Source organism: Quercus robur, chromosome 5 (assembly GCF_932294415.1).
Source record: "Quercus robur chromosome 5, dhQueRobu3.1, whole genome shotgun sequence".
NCBI lineage: Eukaryota > Viridiplantae > Streptophyta > Magnoliopsida > Fagales > Fagaceae > Quercus > Quercus robur.
The window spans coordinates 72,070,748-72,088,938 of NC_065538.1; the positions used below are offsets into that span (position 1 = coordinate 72,070,748).

At 34.4% G+C, this 18,191-nt stretch overlaps 2 protein-coding genes across 2 annotated transcripts; one reads left to right on the top strand and one right to left on the bottom strand.

The window, feature by feature from the left end:
• Nucleotides 1–6,251: 6,251 nt before the first annotated feature.
• On the top strand, nucleotides 6,252–12,009 carry LOC126726970 (uncharacterized). Its single transcript, XM_050432408.1, has 3 exons — nucleotides 6,252–6,779; nucleotides 10,780–10,968; nucleotides 11,499–12,009. Exons 1-3 carry the CDS (start codon nucleotides 6,369–6,371, stop codon nucleotides 11,604–11,606), a joined length of 708 nt encoding a protein of 235 aa, XP_050288365.1. The 5' UTR covers nucleotides 6,252–6,368; the 3' UTR covers nucleotides 11,607–12,009.
• A 1,101-nt stretch (nucleotides 12,010–13,110) lies between these two features.
• Nucleotides 13,111–16,378, bottom strand: LOC126726971 (mitochondrial pyruvate carrier 4). Its single transcript, XM_050432409.1, has 5 exons — nucleotides 16,213–16,378; nucleotides 14,733–14,831; nucleotides 14,535–14,587; nucleotides 13,495–13,568; nucleotides 13,111–13,419 (listed from the first exon to the last, which is right to left on the bottom strand). The coding sequence occupies exons 1-5, from the start codon at nucleotides 16,265–16,267 to the stop codon at nucleotides 13,374–13,376; spliced, it is 327 nt and encodes a 108-aa protein (XP_050288366.1). The 5' UTR covers nucleotides 16,268–16,378; the 3' UTR covers nucleotides 13,111–13,373.
• Between the last annotated feature and the right edge of the window lie 1,813 nt (nucleotides 16,379–18,191).

Here is an 18,191-nt window from a genome sequence, read left to right on the forward strand (position 1 = left end):
ACTCACATCAGTTTATGTATTATTGTGCAAAAATACATTTGTACTATAGGAACTATTCAAATTTACACAATTACTTTAGAACAAATGTATTTTTGCAAATTTACACAATTATTTTAGTGCAAATGTATTTTTGTATAATGATACATTGACTAATGTGGGTGTATTTTAGGTTGATTGGGAAAATTTACATAATTATTGTTGCTATGCAAATGAATGTTTTAGAAATTATTTAGATTGAGGACAATGATTTTTGGTTGAGGAAAAGAGAGATGATTTGAGATAATAATAAAAAAAAATTGATAAGAAAATATTATTATGATGAAATGTAGTGTAAAATAAATAATAGTGAGTATATAAAACAAAAAAGTAAGTTATTATGCTAAAATAGATAGAAATTTTTGCATGAGCTAATGCAAATGCTCTAATGTAGTAAGAAACAATGAAGCTTTGTGTTTTTGTCTTTAATTCTAGATGATTGTATTATAATGTATTACGAAACAAAATTTTTTTGTATTTTTCTTTTTTGATAGTTTGCTAATACTAAATAGATGCTTATTTAAAATTTCATGATTTCTTTTCTTATTTATACTCTAGCCCTCTAGCTCGAAATCTTGGGTCCGTCCCTGCTACAAACACAACAAATTCCAAATCCTTTCTCTCTTAAACATCTCTAAACTCAAGCATAATGAAAATACAAACTCAAAAACATAGTCTTAAAAACTAATCAAATCATAACAACAAAAGGGAAAGAAAAATAGACAAAAGCCATCTGACCCATCTGGGCTACATTGGGGAGAAAGACAAGTGGCGGTGGAGGGAGCGGAAGGCGCAGCTTGGCATTGTGAACGCCGATTCTCCGCCGACAACGATGGAGCAAGATATCTCGCTTGTTCTTTCTCTCGTTGCCTCTTTGGCATTTGCTGTTCTCTCCCTCCCTTAAATTAGCCGAGTGTTTTGGGTTTAAATGTAGGTGTGGGTTTAAATTTTTATTTTTATTTATTTTAATTGTAATGGGTAATGATAATTTTTTTTTAATTAGCCAAGTGTTTTTTTTTTTTTTGAGTAAACAATAATACTTATTAGAACATACACGAAAATAATAACAAGTGTTTTAAACCGGGTTTATAATATATTACATGACCAGAGTACAACTACAAAAAGGTCTAACCTTTGTAGTTGTAGACTGGGGTTATAACACACCCAACGAGTTTAATTGTTTGGTGCAATGGGTTTAATTCAATTTTTTTTTTTTAAAGTAACGCGTATGTAATGATAATTTTGTTGATAAATTAATGAATAAATTACCTAAGAAAAAAAATGATAGAGAGATAATATTTAAATGGGATAGAGGGAGATTAAAAATAATAATAAATATTCATCCAAAAATAATAAAAAAGAAAGAATATTTAAATAGAATAGGAAAAAAATAGAGACTCTGTTGGAAAGTATATTTGAAAATAAAAATTTAGGGAGATTTGTGCTTTTTAATTTAAAATTATTTAACTAAAAGATATGGGTATTTTAGAAAGTTTAAGAATTTGTTTGGGAATATTTTAGTACATAGGAAAAATGATGAAATTCAAATAAAAAATCAAGTTATTAGTAGTATAGATATAAATATAGATAAAGAAATAGGCGTTTTTTTGGGTGGTGTAAATGGAATTGATGAAACCTGGTCCAAACCCCGCAAGGCCACAAGATTAGATGGGTGATATGCCAACAGGCCCAAAATATCATTTGCAGCAGCTTCATTTTTTTTTTTTTTTTTTTTTTTTTTTTTTTTTTTTTTGAGAATTAGCAATTGGCCACATTGATAATCACATGATTTTATTATTTTTGTAAAATCATTATACTGCATCAATTACAGGATCCATTATGCATGCAAATATAAAATATTTAAAATAGTCCTTACAAAACACGTGAGCTATGCTTATCATTGCACATTCTTTATCATGCACTAGGATATGAATATATAATAAAAGCAACAACCTCGTTCATGCATAGTATTTTTGACAAATTATCAAAAAGTTTAAGCACTTCATTTGGTATAATCTCATCTTTTAATGAAAGACAGCTACTTTAAGTTTTTGGGCTCTCTATGAATGCATCTACATTAAGCTTCAAAGAGCTCTCTGGGACTTTTAACTATATCAAGTGTTTTTAACTTATTTGCTTGTATATATATCTTTTTAAAAAGTCTCATTTCTGTTGGTTACAACTATACTCCAACCAACTGCTAGCAAAAATACTTTTAGCAAAAAATTACTTCCAAATATACTTCAAATCAAATGATACCTTCATATCAAAGATCTATTTAGTATGTGATTTAGGCGAGTGAACTTTTTTTAATGCATCAAATCAAGAATCACATTAAGAAAAATATAGAGAGTGGAGTGCTATTGGAGTTTTGGCCATTAACCAAAGAGCAATTTTCATGAAATGGATGCCATAAACTTGTAGTTCAATTGGTACTAGGATTTTTCAAAAGGAAGCTTTCAAAGTTTGAATCCCCTTTCTCTAACTATTGATTTAAAAATAAATAAATAAAAAAACTGACTCCACCGATATCAATCTAATGATCCAATCTCCGATTATAGATTAAAATTCACATAATACAATTGTTGGTTTATCATTCTTATGTTAATTTATAACAACTCGGTAACATTAGAGAGGTAATCCCTTCGTTTGCAACAAAATTAGAGAAAACAATAAAATCGTTTATTTAAAAAGTAAATAGATAAATGCTTGATCGATGGTAAAATCTTATTTACTTGTGGTCTTAAGGCTACTTCTTGTTTTTGGCTCGAAGCTATCTTGATTCTTGAGGATTTTGCCTGACTTCGTATTAAAAAGGTTAAGAGTTCGGTAATACCTCAACAAAGTGGACTTAATCAAAACTATGATGATATAGACTCAATTAGAAGTTGGCTAAAAGTTAACCGTGATCTAATAAAAAATGTAGCATATAGCATGTAAGGCTACTAAATAGTAAATAATCCATTTGAAATTTTAAAGCTAACGTGAGGACTTCATTACATAAAATAATTTTAAAGTTAACCGTGTTTAAATATCACTTATTTTGCTGAAAATTGAAAACATTGTAGCAAAATAATTTTTAAATGTGTGAATAATGTCATGAGACTCATTTTTAATAAAAATTTTATTGAAAAAAAGAAGTTTGTGGGTCCCGTGAACAGTGCACGGAACCCATTGGAAACACGTCATAGCCACAAAATGCGCATCTAAAAAGAAAAAAAGAAAAGAAAGAAAGAAGAAAACGAAAACGTAGACGCAAGACGCTGCATTTTCAGAAGTACCCAAACGAGTACTAAGTTTTACTAATAGTCCATTTGGATTGAGGGAGAGTAGAGAAGGTAAAGTAAAGTTTGCCAGAAATAAGTCTAATTTTTGGCCAATTATAGACTCAACTCCCTTTTGCTCCCCCTTCTCCTCCCTCAATTCAAACCAACCATAAATAACATTAATTTTTAGAAATTGTAGTATTGAAAGATACGTTGCTTGCATTAACGTAGCAACATAGGTACATTCAAAACTAAGTCTATACTAAAACTTGAAATTACAAGACTATGTAAGCAGAATTTGGATGAATGTGTGGTGAATCCATTTCATTTGAATGTCAATCTTATTTATACTTGAAGTTCAACTATTTGACATTTTGTCCAAATGTGTTCTCTCCATGTGTTGATGCTATTCCATTAACTTTTCAGATTAGGGATGGCAATGGGGCGGGGCGGGGCGGGGCCGAAGGATGGGGTCTTCGTCCTCACCCCGTATGGTTTTGTCTTGCCCCATCCCTGTCCCATCCCGCATGACAGGGAATACTTTCTCACCCCATCCCCGCCCCTTGAGGCCCCACGAAGCCCCGCCCCATCCCGTAAAACTCTACTTTTTGTTAATTTACCCTACTACTAGTACAATTTTTTTAATGAAACTTATTTTATTAATAAAAATATACTTGAAATTACAACTAAATTTATCTTATAAAATCAAATCAATTTTTAGAAATTTTTTTTTTTTTTTTTTGATACCAAAGAAAAACATCTTCATTAAACAGAAACGTAGATAGTACAAAAAAGACATCAGACCTGGACAAAGTTAGGATTTAGCTTACACCTATGAACAGGGAAACAAGTGGTGATAAAAGCTAAATCAGAAACATGGCCTACAACATATCTAGGAACAAAAAGGAAGTCTATGTGAAGTCCCTGATTCCAAAAATGATTCAAGTCTGCAATTAAAGTCCGCTAGTACCAACTTGGTTGTTTGTAGAGCTTGCAAACTTGTGAGAGGCCTTTACAGTTAGTCAAGACTAGAATTCTACTATAACCCATCTCCAGAGCTTTAATCATTGATTCTCCAATAGCATCTTGTATGGCAAGACAAAAGGGCTTCCTTCCACAGCTAGTGCCGCCTGTAAACACGTTGCTTCCATCCACCTTTGTTGCCTCATAAGCATAGCCACTCCTTTTGGTTTTCCTGTTGTTGGAAGCTGCTACTTTGATGAGAAGCTGCCAGTCTTGGTTAGTGAATTGCTTCTTCGATTGTTGGCTGCTACTGGATTTCTGATTTTTGCTGTTGTTAAAAGTTTGCTGGTACCTCTGTTATCAAGAAAAAATTGAATAATATATCCAAGTGTTTAACAAAACAATCATAAAAAGAAATAAATAAATAAAAATCTCATAGTATAACACATAACAAAATAAAGGCAAAAAATCACATTGGGTAGAATAAAATATGCTAATATTAATATGTTTGTTTAAATAGTAGGGTTTTAGGATATGAAAAATTTACAATTATAATCCTTAGTAACGCGGGGTGGGGCGGGGGCGAGGAGGGGCGGGGCGGGGTGGGTCTAAAAAGTCTAAACCCATCCCCGCCCCACCCCGTGGTGCGGGGCTAAAATCTTGCCCCATCGCCTTTGCGGGGTGGGGAAAACCCGTGTGGGGCAAAGCGGGGAGGGGCGGGTTAAGCGGGGCGGGGAAAAATTGACATCCCTATTTGAGATAGTTACTTGATTAGGCTTAACTCCCTTTCATTTAGATTTTTGATTTCTTATAAATAATTTGATTGCCATGTAATAAACACATGTTTTAAATGCGTTAAATTGGTTCTTTAAGTTATTGTGGCTATCGCACCGTGTAATAGCTTTTTAATGGTTTAAATCAAAAGTTAAAAAGTTACATTGTGATATTAACTATTTATTAAAGAAAGTTTAAAAAGTGAAAGAAGGCTGAGAATTAAAAGAATTTTTAAATTTTTTTAAAAGGTAAAGTGTTGTGTGAGGGATTGCATGATACAATAGGTTCAGATATTAGATACAAGTTATGTCCTTTTACACCATGTGTCATTTAATTTTATTTTATTTATAAATATTAAAATGTCTTATAAATGATAAAAGATACTAATTTACATGATGCAAATTCTGTAATAATTGAAAATAGGCATAGCAACATGTCATAGAGACATAGAGTCTAAATTTGTATTACTAGTTTTGCAAGTGAGAAAAAATAATAATAAAAGGTTTTTTTTTTTTAAATATCATTATTGGAATGGTATTTTTTTTTTTTAGAATTTTATTGGAAAGGTCCTTAAACTCTCAATTTAAACCATTATTCCTTTAACCATGATCAAATAGTACATTTTAGTAATATTTATCACTAAAATCTAATAGGTTAATCATATGCTATGTGACAGAAACCGTACATACATCACATGATTGAATTCGTTAAACTTCTACAACAAAAAATCTTAACTCATTTGAGTTGTCAATTAATTATCAAATCAAAGTGACACTTCCCAAAAAAAAAAAATTTGTTTGTTTTTTTTTTTTTTTGATAGGTTTTTGTTAACATACATATATATACTCTCTGCAGAAAAAAAGAAAAAAAAAAAAGAAAAAAGAAACGACAACTTTAGGAACTTACTTCTTCCAAATCCCAATCATTAGATTCTATAATTTCTTATCAAAAAAAAAAAAAGAGAGGGAAACTCCCGAAGTCTCAATCATTTGAGGATTAGAGGAATCACATCACCCCCAAAATAGCCAATCGGCAATACCCAATCTGGGAATAAAAGAGTTCACGTTTTGCACGGCTCTGATTGGCCACAACATTAGTCACACCGACACGGAAACACCCAATCGCAACCCATCTTTTATTATAAAAAAGGACATCTGTCTCTCTTTCCCTAGAGAGAAAAACAAAGCGCACACTGCGAAAACCAAAACCAAAAAAATTTTTTTTTTTTTTTTTTTTTAGAGAGAGAGAAAAAAAAAAATTATCGTTAAAATTTGTGTATAATTTTTAAAATTAATAGAGGGATCGGAGAGATCAGCGAGTGAGTGAGTGATGGAAGGAGTTGGGGCCCGACTCGGTAGGACCTCGACTCGGTACGGACCGGCTACTGTGTTCACTGGGCCGGTCCGGAAGTGGAAGAAGAAGTGGGTCCATGTAGCTCCTTCTACTAAGGACAACCACAACAACAGCCACAACAACCACAATCATTCTCATCAGATTCACAATCATGGTGGCGCCACCGTGACCGCCACCGCCAACGGTACGGGTAGTAACGGTAATAACGGTTCTCATCTCTTGCTTTACAAGTGGACCCCAATCACTCAAAGCCAGAACACCAATAACAACAACAACAACAATAACAACAACAATAGCAACAGCAACAATACCGTTAATGGGGGGGACAAGAGTGACGTGGCAGCTGCCCTGGAGGAACCACCTCGTCGTAAAATCAGATACATTCCGGTACACCCTTTTTGTCTCTTCTTTTTAATGATTTTTTTTTTAATGTTTTTATGTTTTTTTGAGGGTGTAGTGTGTTGGGATTTTTTGATTTTGGTGAAAATTTTGTAGGTTTTTTTTTTTTTTTTGTGATGTGATCTGGGTTTTTGGGATTTTGTGAGAATAATGGGTTTGAGATGTGATCTGGGTTTTTGGGTTTGTGTTAAATTGATGGGTGTTTATAGGCTGGAGAGGTTTTTTGGAGAACTGGGATTTTTGTCTTTTTGGGGGGTTTTGGAATGTAAAGTTGAAATCTTTTGATTTTGCAATTGGTGTTTGGTGGATGAATTGGGAAAGACATGTGGAGAATAAGCAAGATTGAGGGAAAGGAAACATTAAAAAGCTTAGAATTTTTCGAATTGTTAATTATTAAGTCGTTGTAAGGACTAAGGACGGTTTAGACTGTACTATATGTGAGTTGAAGATTCATGGAGTTGAAAATTTTGGTTTCCATTTGGAGATGTGGATAATGCCATGTGTATCAAGTGTACTTGGGGTGCATCTAGTTGTAAAGTTTTTGAAAAATACTTGTTTGTATATGACTGCACTTAAATGTATATAATTGTGTATAACATGTCATTTATTATACATACTTTCTTGTTTGATGTCGTTGTAAAAGATGTGTCTACTTTATGGGATGCCAACTTGGAGCTTTGTACTTTCAGCTTGATCTAAAAGGCTAAAAGTTAGTACAATTGTGATATTTGTAGAATGTATTGCTTTCTCATTCCTTTTTGTTAATTTTAGTACTTTACTTGAAATAAGAGAGAGAGAGAGAGAGAGAGAGAGAACAATTGAATCATAAAGATATTGCTTCTTATGTGCTTGAGTTGTTTGGTAACCTAACATTTGTAACAGTCATTCTTTTTTCGGGTGGGATGGGGGAGGGGGGCATTTAGTACCATTTAGAACTATGCTTATTAAAAAAAAAGTATCGTTTAGTACTATGCTGAAGTACAGAGACATATTTGGTCATTCTCTATATGGTATGTTTTCTAAGAATTCAAATTTTGGTCATGAAAGACTCAAAAGATGTAGTGATCCTAGATAAGTCTTGCATTTTATGTGCTGTGGCACTAATACTGTAACAACATGTATTTGTAGATTAGTTCACATGATTCTTTTTTATGCAAGGGACCCATTTTCGATATTGCATTGATCAGTTCATAGGATCAATGAGAATGATTTATGATTTATCAAAAAAAAAAAGATCTATGAGAATGATTTATGTTTTTTTTTTTTTTTTTTTTTTTTTCCATTTCATTTATATCTTTAAAGAGAAATAGATATGGTATTGTATGATTATTGAAATTACTGGGGTATGCAGAGGATTGCTTTCATGCTTATTAGGCATCATATAGATTACTATAATGATGTCTGTTTCACTTAAAAGACACAACTGATGACGTGCTTTTCTACTATAGCTTTGTCTTGCTAAGGTCTAGTCTAATAGTTATGAGTATATAAAAAAATGGTAGACTAGGAAAGTTTGTCATATTACTCTGGAGATACCAGAGGAGGTGGTGATGGTGTCAATTGGAAATTTGTTTGGTGCCTGGTAATGAGATGTGTAGGTCAGAGTTTCTCTTAAGAGTTAAGAGTCAATTTCAGGAGAGTCTTATAATGTTTCTGCTTGTTCTCTCTCTCTCTCAAAATTACTTGTTTTTTGAAACCTAGAAGCTAAAATAAGGTAACCATCTTGCTTAGCATTTCTTCTGTTTCTTGATGAGAAAATTTACTATTGGGGGGCCATGAGAATGTCCTCGCTCTGGATTTCCTTATATCTAATAAAGAATCAGTTTTAAATTGGCAATATATTCAGCTAATTGTGGTGGAATTGGTTTGGGAAATGATCATCTGGTGTGTGGAATTTAGCTCAGTTGTGTTTGATGTGGATTTTGTGGAGGGAGAAAAATTCTCTCACTCTTAAAAATGTGGAAGCATTGTAGATGCAGTTGAAGCTATCATTTCTTAGAATTCTCTGTGGGTGGTCCATGGTCAATGACAGTGGTAACCTAACAGAATTTACTAATTCCATTTCTTTTTGCACTTAATTTGTTTGATAGCAATTCTTTAAGCTATCTTATGCTTTGTAGCCTTCATGAGGTAGTTTTAATACAATAAAACTTATTTACTTGAAAAAACAATTGCGCTAATTGTGCATGTGTCTGTCTGTGTGTGGGAATTCAAACCATGCAATGTATGAAGTCTTGTTCTCAGGGGTATCTTCTGTACTTTAAAATTTATATTTTTTTTGTAATGTGTTTGACATAAGAGATTGGTCACACTTTTTGTTTGTGTTTTAAACATCAAACATGAGATATACTTTTTTAAAATTTTGCTAGACATAGTAACATCATAAAAGTTGGGTAGAAGGAATGTAAAGGCTTTTGAAAGGGCATAAATAAAGAAAAGATGTGAAAGGAACTTGCGTTTCATTTCAAGTAAATTATAGAGAGAGTTCCATTTATTTCCTATTGTCTTCCCCTTTTTCATGACCTTGGGCCTTGGCTTGGACTTGAATTTGGTTATGTGAAAGCTGATGTTCCTTGTGTCTTTACCTGCCTGTGCTGGAAACCTTTTTTTTTAATAACGTAAGGATCCTTTCTAAAGAAGAGCCCTTTGGACTCGCCTCTAGCTAGTAAAATCTACGGCCAATTAACCCCACCCGGCAAAACCAGTTGCTGGATAATACAAGGGTATTCACCCCTGACAGGCTAAGCATTTTATGCTCACTATGCTGGAAACTTACCAATCTAAGACAAGTAGTATGGCTGAAGTAGTTTTTAGAGAATTCTTGGAAATAGAGTTTAATCATGCCACATAAAGTAACAGCTGATAATTTTTATGCATCTCAAGTTCTCATCTATATCTGACATAAGAATTTGCAAACCGGATGGGAGGGTTGGGTTTCAAGCCATGCATGTTATTCACTCACATGATGTAGGTCAATAGTGGAGTTAGTCCCCAATAATTATAAATTTAAGTATTAAAGAAGTCACATTCAGTGAAAAAGAAAAAAGTATTAAAGAGATCATATGCAATGGACTAATTTACTGTTGGAGTTTTGATGAATTTGGACAATGAATTAATCAAACTTAACATGCAGATGCAATTCTTGTTAAAAAACAAAGGCAGACACAATGCAAATATTTTTAAGACTGTTTGTATACACCTTGTGTATATGGAGGTGCTCCTTTCGGTTAATAATAAAATTTTACTTATCAAAAAAAGATGAGACTAACTTAGATTTTGAGGATGTCAGATTAGCTAGTTTAAAAGACGAATCTTTAGTCACTAAATGCCTTTGAAGAGCATGGGCATTTCTCACTGACATCACCTGACATTAATGTATTCTTATTAACTGAATCAAGCATCATTAAATTCATTCCGGGTCCATTACCTGAATTTTGATTAGTGGAGGAAACTTTATTCTGATCTTGCTTATTGATTTGGATGAAAGTTTTGGGCAGATTAATTTTTCTGCATTGTAGCTTCCAAGTTTTTACTTTCTATACTCCCTTGTACTGTGAACCTTTTTGCCTTTCCTCTTTTCTTTTCTACTAATAATATCCCATATGGAAAGAAAAAACCTGTTAAAATGCCCTTTAGATATTGTTGCTAGAACAAAAAAATTGTAAGAAAAGAGAAATGTAATATGGTATGCCAGTTTTTATTCATAATGTTGGAAATAAGCATATATGCTGGTGGTTGGGGAGAGTATAGAATTGCAATTAAGCACTTCTTGTGTGTTTGCTAGTGAATGTTTTAAGCGTTTTAATGAATTCTTGTTGGAAAATGCCGACTCTTAACAGTATGTCCGAAATAGCCACCCATAATTGAAGATCCATTTTCTAGATTGATGCTCTTGGAATGAGTTTTAACGAAGACAACCATTTGAAGAATTATATGTTTCATTTGTTGTTATTGGCTTTGTGGATCAATGATCATTTTGGTTGTGTAGATTGCTGTTCTAGAGGAACAGAAGAATGAGGATGCAGAAAACGAGGCTGCAGAACAGGTTGATGATGATGATGATGATGATGATGATAAACAAATTGATATTGATCCTGATGCAACAGAGTCAACAGCAAAGGTTGAGGTTCTGGATGAGAAACCTGACATTAATGACGTGCCAATGGAGGAAAATCAGGTGAAATGGTTACTTATTTCATTCTTGTTTTATATATCATCATTTCTGATTTAGACTATTGGTAATATTATCTATTGTGGAGACAATTCTGTTCACACTGCACTCAAAGTAATCTGGACAGAAATGCTGTATGGACTGAGCGGACAAGGACACTGATGTAATTTTAAGGGGAAAAATAGGATACTTCTGTAATTAGTTAGATAAATGATGGTCATTACTTACCATAAAAAGAATTATGAATGGCAACCTTGCTATTTGTCCCATGTTAGAAATTCAAAAAAGCACAGTAAATTCTATCTAAAAGTTTATGAAGAATAGTTATTTGAAAAAAAATAAAAGGTCTGTCTAAAAGTTTATCTCTCTTTTGATTTCCAACTGCATCCCCAGAGATTGGTGTAGGAAAAATTTTAGTTTCAAAAGTTTGCTTTCCCTTACTGGCTTGAGATTAATCCCACATCACTACTAAACTCTGCTTTGTGTCTTGCTTAATGTTTGCATGTATACTTACCAAAAAGTTTTATTTGTGTCAGGACAATAATCAATTAGTACGCCAAGATCTGAATGAGAGAACTTTGGATTTGAGTTTAGGCTTGAAGGCACATGATGGTGACCATGATCCTGATTCAAAAACTGATTAGACCAGAGATGGCCAGTAGAAAAGAGAGAAGGCAAGTAGTGTTGAGACATGATTCCATCTTTGGGTTTTTGGATTCTGAGACATGAGAAACCTACTTGTTTGTAACAGATTTAGAGACTCAATTTTTTCTTGTTTTTTTATTATTGAGCCACTGGCTGTCTGAGGGCAAAGTGTATTCCAGTGGCATATGCATGTACTTCAGTCCTAATTTGGTGCTCCCTTTCTGAGCTGATTGCAGTTTCTACCGATTTGGCTTTAGGAGAAAATACATTAATTATTTTTTTAATCATTGGATAATAGATTTTTTATTTTGTTCCTCTCCAGCCTTGTCTGAGAACTTCTGAGTCTTGACATGCTGGAATTACAGTGAAATGGAAATTGAATGAATCATCTTCCTATAGTTATATTCGTATTGAAGACCTAGTATTACTTTACATTGTGCTACTTGTACTGACAGTATATATGTGCTTTACCAAGATTGTACCAGGTGAAGTGTTATGTGAAGCAGGTTAAGGTTAAATGATAACAATCTTGTCATAGTTAAAGCATATAAACAACATGATTGTGCAGCTGTTTTAAATCTCTTCTAAACATCAACTCACATGCCTGTTATGTAAATAATTATTTCCAACTTGCGGGCCGCTTTAACTTCTTGATTTAGAGCCTGAAACGAAAACCATTCTTGTATTACATTTGAAGAAGGCAGGATTTTTATGCAAGTTCGAAGAACTTCACAATTAATTGCGCCAGATCATCCCAATCTTTTAGGTATTTCATTGAATAACCAATCTGTTGAATAAAGAGATTTGGGTTGAGTGTTACACTGGTTTAAACCAGTTAGACGCCTAGACTTGACCAATTTGGGACACACTGCCTCTCACAATCCCCACCCCATAAAACGTGTCATGCTCTTTATACAGGGCACAGGGTGAAGATGTCATTGTCCAAAGTCTATATTCAAATAACATGAGACTTAAAGGCACATCATATAAAAATGCCATACACAAACACTTCCATGGGCTCTCCATAGACCTGAGAAATGCTAAGTTCATCCTAGTAATGTTATAGAGTACAGACACAACAATTTTCATAACAAATTTCACACCTACTGAGTTGGTAGGTTATTGTTGATTTTCATACAGGTCTATCATTAACACTATTTTATTATCTATCATTTACAACCTGTCACCTCATATAGGTGTGAAATCTGTTGTCAATTTGGTGTGCCTCTAGACTTATTCAGGTTCAAATACGATGTAGTAAAAATTTTGAAGCCTGAAAAGATATACAATTATGATTATGAAGAAATTATCAATCCATCAATTATCTACCATTTTAAGTCCTGGCTCTACAAAGCCAGTCCCAATTTGATGAGAGGAAGGTCGTATCTATTGGCAGCCAGATAAGAGTTCAAGCTATACATCTTCATGGATGTCCATATGACAAACTGAATAAATTGACTGCAGATAGTTACAATCAAGATATTTCAAATAAAATACAAGTAATTTACAGAAATATCAAAATAAAATCTTATTCATCAAATTGGGAAACTTGGATTTTCAAATGCTCACTTATTTCTAATATGTTTACTAGTACAACGACAATCAACAAAGTTACAAATTCCCACTCCATAGCATAATTTAACCATCTAATTTGAAAGAAGACAAGCATGATTTCCCATGTTGAAGAACTTGTATTAACTGCAAGGTGAGGCAATATGGGGGCCTTCACCCAAGGACACAAAAGGGAGGCTAAGAAATTTTCATCATCATTCTTTGGCAACAGCTGCCTCAGCGTCAGGGAAATAATCTTGCCTGGAAATGTCAAAAAAAGAGTCATCAAGATCCCGTGTTCAATGGCAACTAGAATCATAACATTTGCTAACTTACTTTATTTTGCGTGAAAGTTGGTAGAGCCCTGTCCCTGCCATTGCAACATTTACACTAAAAAGATTCCAGTTCTTCTGCAAGTCAAAATCAAAGATAACCAAGAATTAGAATTATCCACAAGTTTAAGATAAGATACCATAAAGGAAACTAGGAACGGCAAACAAACTCTTTTTTATCTCACTGTACATTTCTTTTCCCCCTCAAAATGTATGCTTCTTTGAGCACCCAAGCACGTGTACGCTATCATCATTGCTTTTTTCTCATTTTTGTTTTATGGGGGTGGTTGTTAAGGACCTTATACACACAAAAAGGTGTTCCAGATACATTATTTAATAAAAGGGGAAAAAAATAATAGAATCTAATTTGCTATTTATAATTGAGGTATTGCAAGTTTGCAACTATCATGGCAGAACATATCAAATATTTCATGGAATAATAAGTAAGGAATAATTAATTAATTAAAAGATCAGATAATTGCATAAACCCAGAGTTCAGTTTCTTATAGCGCTTTAAACTTCATTTTTTCTAGGAATGCACAGTGGAATTACAGCTAAAGATGACTTTAGTGAAGGCTGGAAAGCTAGGGAAAGAGTTGATTAAGATGAAATTCCCTATTTTCCTTTTGAGAGATGAGAAAACTAGAAATAAGGTAGGAAAAGAAATAAGGCACAGTCAATTTGTGAATCAACCCAACTCTTTTTCTTGCAGAAAGCTATTCACTCTATGATATGTTCAGTTTCTCTTCCCCCTTCCTCTCCACCAAAAAAAGAGGAGAAATTTAGGTTGAACTCCTGATATCGCTATTACAATCCAGCATATGACCCATCCAAGGTACACACTCAAACCTTAGCCTGATTAAAAACTCCTGACACATATATATTAATAAGAAAGCATCTATGTTTTATATATATATATATATATATATTGATGAAAATCTTTGTTATATTTAATTTGTGTAATAAGGCTATATACAACACTGTCACATATCACATCATCGTTATCTGAGTCTTCTAAAGTCAGGCAATCTTATATAAACTTACCGGGGTGATTACAGTGCTATAACGTGACCAAATAATTCCAGTGCAAGTAACAGCTGTTCAACAGATGGTAAGAATCAGAAAATATAAGACTTGTGTAACTCATGAATACACAGTAGAGTGTGCAAGCGTGTGTATGCTTCTATTGGAGAGGAACAAAGAGAATTACATATGCAAATGCATGCGTATTCATGTACATACCTAGTTGCTGAGGATATGAAAGTTTTTCAGGTGGTTTGGAGAAGTCAGCAACATTGGCTATGCTGATGCCCCATTTAAAAGTTGGTGCCCAAAAGTGAACTGCAATTACCAAGCAGTTAACTTATGCATACATTAACTATTAACAAATTATTAATATTGGCCATTTTGGCCATTGGTATATTGAAAACCCACATCACAATTAAAATAAAAAAAACTCAGGGGACAATTTAAACAATTCACCTGTCAAACTCACCTTACATAAAGCATGTACAGAAAACTAATAAAATACAGCTAAGACATTCATCTTTTGTAATCACAAAGTAGAAGATTTTAGGATAATAATATAAAGTAACCCTCAAATATTAAGAATGCTTAATCCCAAAAACTATTTCATTTTTCCAGTATAGCTAATGTCATTAACCCATGACCTCACCTTAATTCACCTTTTGATACCAAATCAGCTATTGTCTATGTCACACATGATCATTTCCCACCTTGTTGTCCATTTTACTACATCTAAATTTCCCAAAATACACATAGCTTCCTTTCCCTTTATCAATAAAAAAATTGCTAATATATTATTCCATTTCATCAATCAACTAAGAGCATGAGGTTATTTGGGTAGCTGCATTTTCTTAGAGTCTCATTTTTTGAGGCGAAATTACATGAAAAGGTCTAGAGTTTATATTGTGTTTTCGATTAGGTCTCAAGTTTTAAAGTCCCAAAACTTGTGAAATCATTTCAATTAAAAGTTTCCGTCCATCTCCGCTATTTAGGCAGTAACAGTGCAGAGAAAAGTTCATAGAACTCTACGTTTCACCTAAGCCTTATTCTTAAATCAATTCAACACCCATTAAACAAGGCGGGTAAAAAGAGATAGCCCCATTTAGCAAATGAATAAATCTTCTATGCCCGAAAATCGAAACTGGTTACATAGGTGAAACAGAAACACAAAGTTTTATTAAGCCTTAGGTTAAATTTACCATATCCTAACGGCTTCAACTTTTGGAACACTCGGTAATTTAACATGGTATCAGAGCAAGAGTTCCTAAGTTCGTTAATTGTCTTCTCCACACTATCTCTCATTTAAAATCTCATGCATTACGCCTATAATCGACAAAATTAACAAACTTTTGATCTAAATCTGAGACATAGTAAAACAAAATTCCACCACACCTTTATGAAAGGAAAATAAAAATAAAAATAAAAATCACATTGCATAAGCTTAATGGAAACCCACTTCGTTAATTAAAAAAAATAAAAAAAAAGCATTATTTAATAAAAAATCAGAGTTTTCACCAAAAAGTGAGTCTACTTTTCTGTGTTATAAACAGTTGAATCGGATCTAATCTCAGCAAAAATGGATGGTTAGCCAATAGAATCAAAAAAACGAAGCATCTAAATCACGCAAAAACGAAACAAAGATAGAAAATTAGAAAGTGAATTGAGATAAAGGGATTGAAAATTTGGGTGGACTCACTGGTTTTAGGCCCTGCTGGGTGGTTCCAAAGTGCTTGGAGCTTCGAAGATGCCATGGCCTTTGTTCTCTCTCTCTCTCTCTCCCTGAGACAAAAAAATGGGGAATCGTTCGCTGACGTTTAGGGGTTTGGTTTTCAGATTCTCAAGCACCTACCCAATCACACCATGCCACGTTGGCAACAATTGGTCAATCCTTCAAAGTCCTTCGTTTTTGGGTCAATTTCATTTCTAATTAAAGAGTAAAAATAATAATAATAATAATTTCTTTTTTTAAAAAAAAGAAACTAGTAACTGCTTATCCGGTAGAATTTGTTGATTAAAATAGTAATAACTTATCATTTAAAATTTTTTATGAAAAATATTGTATTGTAAACATAGAGTTTCTCCTATTCAAAATGTGGGGCCCGATAGTTTATAGGCCAGGCCCACTTGCTCGTGGGGAGCCCGCAAGCCCAAGCTGAAAAAAAAGTTATGGCCCAAGCTTAAAAGTATAAGGCTGAGGATGGCCCAGATATGCAGCCGAGGACGGTTTAGTCCTCGGCAAGCCTAAAGCTTCCTTGACAAGAGGGGTAAAAGAGAACTATAAGAACAGATCCGTAAGAAGATCTAAAATATCTCAGGGAAGTTGTCCTTAATACCCTTCACTGATAAGACTTTACACCTAACAGAACCTGATTTTTAGGCTTTATTAATCATCCCCAACAATTCTGGGATTAAATTGACAGGACAAATATCAGTCCTGGAAAAGTTGACCCTACACGTGGACGAGGGACAGCAAACGTAGGCTAATATAAAAGGAAAGGTAAACTAATTAGAAAAGGATCCCCATCTCACTTCTTGGGAAAAACTCCAGGGATGAGAATGTCCGGATAATATATGTACATCACCACGAAAAATCCACCGCCGGATAACCGGAGAAAAACATTAGTGCTCCTCGGACCTGATCCGAGGAGTCCAATCCCTCAAGTTATAAAGCTGTGGGGCTTAGATATCCAGGCTAAAGCCTTTTCTTATCTGAGTTCCTTAAAATCCGGTTTGGACCAATGCCCTGTGACCAAACGCTAGCCTTTCAAGCCCACTTTCTACAAATTTTATTGTGAGGGATCCTTCACGCGCGAGCCCAACGTCATTGTTGGGCCGTTTGAGAAACGTGTCCCTACAATTGGCGCCGTCTGTGGGAAGGCTTGCGCGTTGGCACGGGTGGCGCATGAGTCAACTCTCTAGCAAGCAGAGATTCGCAAGTTTTTCCCATCTCCGGCGACGTGCAGTTGTTGCTCTGATATAAGCTTCTGCTAGGGGCTACGCCCTGCACTGCTAACGGTGCGGGCGGCTCTAGGGGCTTCCGGCCTCAAGCCAACTCTCCCCTCCTTGGCCTAGGGGTTAACCTTCAAAAAATAAATAAGTATAGAGAAAAAATTACTTAAAAAGATATCTTACAAGTTTTGGACAGAACCAAGGCCTTGTATGGTCCTCGAACCCAAGCCTATGGGGAAACCAAGTACAAAAAAGATATCTTACAAGCTTTGGACAGAACCAAGGCCTTGCATGGTTCTCGGACCTGAGCCTATGGGGAAACCAAGTACAAAAAAGAAATCTTACAAGTTTTGGACAGAACCAAGGCCTTGCATGGTCCTCGGACCCGAGCCTATGGGGAAACCAAGTACAAAAAAGAAATCTTACAAGTTTTGGACAGAACCAAGGCCTTGTATGGTCCTCGAACCCAAGCTTATGGGGAAACCAAGTACAAAAAAGATATCTTACAAGCTTTGGATAGAACCAAGGCCTTGTATGGTCCTCGGACCCGAGCCTATGGGGAAACCAAGTACAAAAAAGATATCTTACAAGCTTTGGACAGAACCAAGGCCTTGCATGGTCCTCGGACCCCAGCCTATGGGGAAACCAAGTACAAAAAAGAAATCTTACAAGTTTTGGACAGAACCAAGGCCTTGCATGGTCCTCGGACCCGAGCCTATGGGGAAA

Coding starts and splice junctions, on each gene's coding strand:
- LOC126726970 (XM_050432408.1), top strand. CDS start 6,369: ATGGAAGGAGTTGGGGCCCGACTCGGTAGGACCTCGACTCGGTACGGA. Junction 6,780..10,779: donor GTAAAATCAGATACATTCCG/GTACACCCTTTT, acceptor TTGGTTGTGTAG/ATTGCTGTTCTAGAGGAACA. Junction 10,969..11,498: donor TGCCAATGGAGGAAAATCAG/GTGAAATGGTTA, acceptor TATTTGTGTCAG/GACAATAATCAATTAGTACG.
- LOC126726971 (XM_050432409.1), bottom strand. CDS start 16,267: ATGGCATCTTCGAAGCTCCAAGCACTTTGGAACCACCCAGCAGGGCCT. Junction 13,569..14,534: donor ATAGCACTGTAATCACCCCG/GTAAGTTTATAT, acceptor TTTGACTTGCAG/AAGAACTGGAATCTTTTTAG. Junction 13,420..13,494: donor CAACTTTCACGCAAAATAAA/GTAAGTTAGCAA, acceptor TGACATTTCCAG/GCAAGATTATTTCCCTGACG.